Raw genomic sequence first — 6,748 nt, forward strand, 5'->3', positions numbered from 1 at the left:
CCAGGTATGGGAAACTCTCTACTCTCTCCACAACTGCCCCATCACCGATTGGGAGTTGTGGGGGGCGGAGTGCCCGATGGTACAAAATACCCAGGCAGGTGCTTAGTTTTGGTGGGGCTGATGGTAAGGCCCCACCTCTTAGTGGCACGCTCCAGTCTCAGCAGCAGCGTCTCCAACTCCTCTTCTGAATGAGCAGCTATTACCAAATCATCGGCATACATAACGTGGTTGACCAATAGGGAGCCATCCCTTGATCGCACCCGGGCGTCGATCAGCCTCCCATTGTATCTGTACCAAATGGTAATTCCCCCGGTACAGCTATTGAAGGCTTCACGAACTACGCAGTCGAAATAGATGTTAAATAATGTGGGAGCCAGAGGACATCCCTGTCGCACCCCAAGGTGTGCAGGGAAAGGCTCCGACTCCCGGCCATGTAGTTTTACCCGGGCCCGCTCACCATCATGAAGGTCCTTAATGATCGTGAGCAGAGGGTCAGGGGACTCCGAAAGCACGAAGAACAACCCAGAGCCCAGTCCTACTGATGGTATCATAGGCCTTGACCAGGTCAATAAAGCAGAGATGTAGGTCTTTTTGGAATTCCCTACACCTCTGCTGTAGCAGACGGACAGAAAATATGGCATCTGTGCAGGACCGCCCTTTCCTGAAACCACATTGGGGCTCCGCAAGCCTCTCCTCAGCATGCCTAGCAAGGCGATGTTGAATAATCCTTGCCAGGACCTTACCCGGCACACTGAGGAGTGAGATGCCCCTGTAGTTGTTACAGTCGGTACGGTCCCCCTTCTTAAAGAGGGGCCAGGGCATCCTTCCAGTCCTGCGGAACCCGTCCAGTGGTCCAGACTGTTGTTATGATGTCATATAGGGCAGTCTGTGCACAAACGCCACCCTCCCTCAGCATTTCGCCTGGGAGATCATCTCTGCCCGGTGCCTTCCCTGGTCTCAGACTCCGGATCGCCCTCAGTACTTCCTCAACAGCCGGTACCTCAGCCAGCCACTCACAGGGGGTGACCTCTTCCAATATTTGAGGCACCGCAGCCTCAGCAGGGTTATCCCCACTTTGTGCCATGATGTTTTCCTGGCTGAGAGATTTTCCCTCCCCCAGGACCTCACAGAAATGCTCAGCAAATCTGCAAACCTGTTCCTGGGGGTCGGAGATTGGATCACCGTTTTTTCCTCTAATGATGGTAATAGGTGTGGCGCTACAGGTTACTTTTTTGATGGAGTTAAATAGTGATTTGTGATCGCGGGCCACTGAGGCAGACTCCATCTCCTCAGCAACCCGCGACCACCACCCATCCTTACAGCGCCTCACGGCTCTCCGAACCTCCGAGCGAAGACTGCGGTAAACCTCCTCATTCTCTGACGTGGGATGCTGTAGGCGATGAGAGTGGGCCTGTCGCTTTTTCTCAATTAACCTGAACACCTCCTCCGTCAGCCAGGGTTCCCGGGGAGGTCTGGACCGCGTACCCACCATCACACACACTCCATCACACACACCATCACACACACACACTCACACACACACACCATCACACACACACCATCACACACACACCATCACACACACACTCTCTCACACACACTTACACACACACCATCACACACACTCACACACACCATCACACACACACTCACACACTCTCTCACACACTCACACACACCATCACACACACTCACCCTCACACCCACTCACCCTAACACACACACACTCTCACACTCTCTCACTCACCCTAACACACACACTCACACTCTCTCACACACCATCACACACACACACCCACTCTCTCACACCCTCACACACACACACCATCACACACACACCATCACACACACTCACTCTCTCACCCTCACACTCACTCACACACACCATCACTCACTCACACACCATCACTCACCCTAACACACACACACTATCACATACACTCACACACCCTAACACACACACACCATCACACACACACTCACGTTGTCCCTGAAGACGTGAAACTTGTGCACTAGGCCTCACACCCTCACACTCACACACTCACCCTCACACACTCACCATCACACACTCACCCTCACACACTCACCATCACACACTCTCTCACACTCTCTCACACTCTCTCACACCATCACACACACCATCACACACTCTCTCACTCACCCTAACACCCACACACACACACTCTCTCACACACACACTCACACACACACCATCACACACCCTAACACACACTCTCACACTCTCTCACACGCCATCACACACACACACTCACACACACACCATCACACACTCTCTCACTCACCCTAACACACACACTCTCACACTCTCTCACACACCATCACACACACACACCATCACACACACACTCTCTCACTCACCCTAACACACACACTCTCACACTCTCTCTCACACCATCACACACACCATCACACACACTCACCATCACACACTCTCTCACTCATCCTAACACACACACTCTCTCACTCACCCTAACACTCACCATCACACACACTCTCGCACTCACCCTAACACACACACTCTCTCACTCACCCTAACACACACTCTCTCACACACACACACCATCACACACTCTCTCACTCACCCTAACACACACCCTCACACACACACACCATCACACACACTCACACACACCATCACACACACTCACTCACGTTGTCCCTGAAGCCGTGGAACTTGTGCACTAGGCCCCGCGTGGGTGCTGAGTCGTAGTCCGTGTCCGCGCGCCACGCGGCGCCACAGCCCCTCGCTCAGCTCGGAGCCCGACACGGAGTCCACTTTGCCCGTGCGCTGATTCTTGAACACAACGCCCTGGCGCCCCAGACGCAGGCGCCCGTCCATCTGGCGCGTGGCACGGGGAGGGGGGGGGAGGGGGAGGGGGGGGTGAGTGGGTGAGTGAGTGGGTGAGTGGGTGAGTGGTGAGTGGTGGGTGGGTGGGTGAGTGAGTGAGTGGGTGGGTGAGTGGGTGAGTGGGTGAGTGAGTGAGTGAGTGGGTGGGTGGGTGAGTGGGTGAGTGAGTGGGTGGGTGAGTGGGTGAGTGGGTGGGTGGGTGAGTGGGTGGGTGGGTGAGTGGGTGAGTGAGTGGGTGGGTGAGTGAGTGGGTGGGTGGGTGGGTGGGTGAGTGAGTGGGTGGGTGAGTGGGTGGGTGGGTGAGTGGGTGAGTGGGTGGGTGGGTGAGTGAGTGAGTGAGTGGGTGGGTGAGTGGGTTGGTGGGTGAGTGGGTGGGTGGGTGAGTGAGTGGGTGGGTGAGTGGGTGGGTGGGTTGGTGGGTGAGTGGGTGGGTGGGTGGGTGGGTGAGTGAGTGGTGGGTGGGTGAGTGGGTGGGTGGGTGGGTGAGTGAGTGGGTGGGTGGGTGAGTGAGTGAGTGAGTGGTGAGTGGGTGGGTGAGTGGGTGAGTGGGTGGGTGAGTGTGTGAGTGGGTGGGTGAGTGGGTGAGTGGGTGGGTGAGTGTGTGGGTGAGTGGGTGGGTGGGTGGGTGAGTGAGTGAGTGGTGAGTGGGAGAGTGGGTGAGTGAGTGGGTGAGTGAGTGGGTGGGTGGGTGGGTGAGTGGGTGGGTGGGTGAGTGGGTGGGTGGGTGAGTGGGTGGGTGAGTGGGTGAGTGGGTGGGTGAGTGGGTGGGTGGGTGGGTGAGTGAGTGGGTGGGTGGGTGAGTGGGTGGGTGGGTGAGTGGGTGGGTGGGTGAGTGAGTGGGTGGGTGGGTGGGTGAGTGAGTGGGTGGGTGGGTGGGTGAGTGGGTGGGTGGGTGAGTGGGTGGGTGGGTGAGTGAGTGGGTGAGTGGGAGAGTGGGTGGGTGAGTGGGTGGGTGAGTGAGTGGGTGAGTGAGTGGGTGGGTGAGTGAGTGGGTGAGTGTGTGGGTGAGTGGGAGAGTGGGTGAGTGAGTGGGTGAGTGAGTGGGTGGGTGAGTGAGTGAGTGAGTGGGTGAGTGGGTGGGTGAGTGGGTGAGTGGGTGGGTGAGTGGGTGGGTGAGTGGGTGGGTGAGTGGGTGAGTGGGTGGGTGAGTGTGTGGGTGAGTGGGAGAGTGGGTGAGTGAGTGGGTGAGTGAGTGGGTGGGTGGGTGAGTGGGTGGGTGCGTGGGTGGGTGGGTGAGTGGGTGAGTGGGAGAGTGGGTGAGTGAGTGGGTGAGTGAGTGGGGTGGGTGGGTGGGTGAGTGGAGTGGGTGAGTGAGTGAGTGGGTGGGTGAGTGGGTGGGTGAGTGAGTGGGTGAGTGGGTGGGTGGGTGGGTGGGTGAGTGGGTGGGTGGGTGAGTGGGTGAGTGGGTGGGTGAGTGAGTGAGTGAGTGGGTGGGTGGGTGGGTGGGTGAGTGAGTGGGTGGGTGAGTGGGTGAGTGGGTGAGTGGGTGGGTGAGTGAGTGGGTGAGTGGGTGGGTGAGTGGTGGGTGGGTGAGTGGGTGGGTGAGTGGGTGGGTGAGTGGGTGGGTGAGTGGGTGGGTGCGTGGGTGGGTGGGTGAGTGAGTGGGTGAGTGGGAGAGTGAGTGGGTGAGTGGGTGGGTGAGTGGTGGGTGAGTGGGTGGGTGAGTGGGTGGGTGAGGTGGGTGGGTGAGTGGGTGGGTGAGTGGGTGGGTGCGTGGGTGGGTGGGTGAGTGAGTGGGTGAGTGGGAGAGTGGGTGAGTGGGAGAGTGGGTGAGTGAGTGGGTGGGTGAGTGGGTGGGTGGGTGCGTGGGTGGGTGGGTGAGTGGGTGGGTGAGTGGGTGGGTGAGTGGGTGGGTGAGTGGGTGGGTGGGTGAGTGGGTGGGTGAGTGGGTGAGTGGGTGGGTGAGTGGGTGGGTGAGTGGGTGGGTGAGTGGGTGAGTGGGTGGGTGAGTGTGTGGGTGAGTGGGAGAGTGGGTGAGTGAGTGGGTGAGTGAGTGGGTGGGTGAGTGGGTGGGTGAGTGGGTGGGTGGGTGAGTGGGTGGGTGGGTGGGTGCGTGGGTGGGTGAGTGGGTGAGTGGGAGAGTGGGTGAGTGAGTGAGTGGGTGAGTGAGTGAGTGGGTGGGTGGGTGGGTGGGTGGGTGGGTGGGTGGGTGGGTGGGTGGGTGGGTGGGTGGGTGAGTGAGTGGGTGGGTGAGTGAGTGGGTGGGTGGGTGAGTGAGTGGGTGAGTGGGAGAGTGGGTGAGTGAGTGGGTGAGTGAGTGGGTGGGTGGGTGGGTGAGTGGGTGGGTGGGTGGGTGAGTGGGTGGGTGGGTGAGTGGGTGGGAGAGTGGGTGAGTGGGTGGGTGAGTGGGTGGGTGGGTGGGTGAGTGAGTGGGTGGGTGGGTGGGTGAGTGGGTGGGTGGGTGAGTGAGTGGGTGGGTGGGTGGGTGAGTGAGTGGGTGGGTGGGTGAGTGGGTGGGTGGGTGAGTGGTGGGTGGGTGAGTGAGTGGGTGAGTGGGAGAGTGGGTGGGTGAGTGGGTGGGTGAGTGAGTGAGTGGGTGAGTGAGTGGGTGGGTGAGTGAGTGGGTGAGTGTGTGGGTGAGTGGGAGAGTGGGTGAGTGAGTGGGTGAGTGAGTGGGTGGGTGAGTGAGTGAGTGAGTGGGTGAGTGGGTGGGTGAGTGGGTGAGTGGGTGGGTGAGTGGGTGGGTGAGTGGGTGGGTGAGTGGGTGAGTGGGTGGGTGAGTGTGTGGGTGAGTGGGAGAGTGGGTGAGTGAGTGGGTGAGTGGGTGGGTGGGTGGGTGAGTGGGTGGGGTGGGTGAGTGGGTGAGTGGGTGGGTGAGTGAGTGAGTGAGTGGGTGGGTGGGTGGGTGAGTGAGTGGGTGGGTGAGTGGGTGAGTGGGTGAGTGGGTGAGTGGGTGGGTGAGTGAGTGGGTGAGTGGGTGGGTGAGTGGTGGGTGGGTGAGTGGGTGGGTGAGTGGGTGGGTGAGTGGGTGGGTGAGTGGGTGGGTGAGTGGGTGGGTGCGTGGGTGGGTGGGTGAGTGAGTGGGTGAGTGGGAGAGTGAGTGGGTGAGTGGGTGGGTGAGTGGTGGGTGGGTGAGTGGGTGGGTGAGTGGGTGGGTGGGTGAGTGGGTGGGTGAGTGGGTGGGTGAGTGGGTGGGTGCGTGGGTGGGTGGGTGAGTGAGTGGGTGAGTGGGAGAGTGGGTGAGTGGGAGAGTGGGTGAGTGAGTGGGTGGTGAGTGGGTGGGTGGGTGCGTGGGTGGGTGGGTGAGTGAGTGAGTGAGTGGGTGGGTGAGTGGGTGGGTGGGTGGGTGAGTGAGTGGGTGGGTGAGTGGGTGGGTGGGTGGGTGAGTGGGTGGGTGAGTGGGTGAGTGGGTGGGTGAGTGGGTGGGTGAGTGGGTGGGTGAGTGGGTGGGTGAGTGGGTGAGTGGGTGGGTGAGTGTGTGGGTGAGTGGGAGAGTGGGTGAGTGAGTGGGTGAGTGAGTGGGTGGGTGAGTGGGTGGGTGAGTGGGTGGGTGGGTGAGTGGGTGGGTGGGTGGGTGCGTGGGTGGGTGAGTGGGTGAGTGGGAGAGTGGGTGAGTGAGAGTGGTGAGTGAGTGAGTGGGTGGGTGGGTGGGTGGGTGGGTGGGTGGGTGGGTGGGTGGGTGAGTGAGTGGGTGGGTGAGTGAGTGGGTGGGTGGGTGAGTGAGTGGGTGGGTGAGTGAGTGGGTGAGTGGGTGGGTGGGTGAGTGGGTGGGTGAGTGAGTGGGTGGGTGGGTGAGTGAGTGGGTGGGTGGGTGAGTGGGTGAGTGGGTGAGTGGGTGGGTGGGTGAGTGGGTGGGTGAGTGAGTGGGTGAGTGGGTGGGTGAGTGGTGGGTGGGTGAGTGGGTGGGTGAGTGGGTGGGTGAGTGGGTGGGTGCGTGGG

General features: G+C 60.4%; 1 protein-coding gene across 1 annotated transcript in view; it reads right to left on the bottom strand.

Annotated features, from left to right (window-relative positions):
* Positions 1-2,860, bottom strand: part of SSRP1 (structure specific recognition protein 1) — a 29,343-nt gene extending 26,483 nt beyond the window's left edge. The window contains exons 1-2 of the mRNA XM_078624648.1: positions 2,803-2,860; positions 2,674-2,768 (exon numbers count right to left, since the gene is read on the bottom strand). Of these exons, the coding sequence (XP_078480774.1) occupies positions 2,674-2,768; positions 2,803-2,860 (153 nt within the window). The remainder of the gene's footprint in view (positions 1-2,673; positions 2,769-2,802) is intronic.
* Between the last annotated feature and the right edge of the window lie 3,888 nt (positions 2,861-6,748).

This window comes from Lampetra planeri, unplaced genomic scaffold (genome assembly GCF_965212315.1).
Source record: "Lampetra planeri unplaced genomic scaffold, kcLamPlan1.2.h2 scaffold_880, whole genome shotgun sequence".
Taxonomy (NCBI): Eukaryota; Metazoa; Chordata; class Hyperoartia; order Petromyzontiformes; family Petromyzontidae; genus Lampetra; species Lampetra planeri.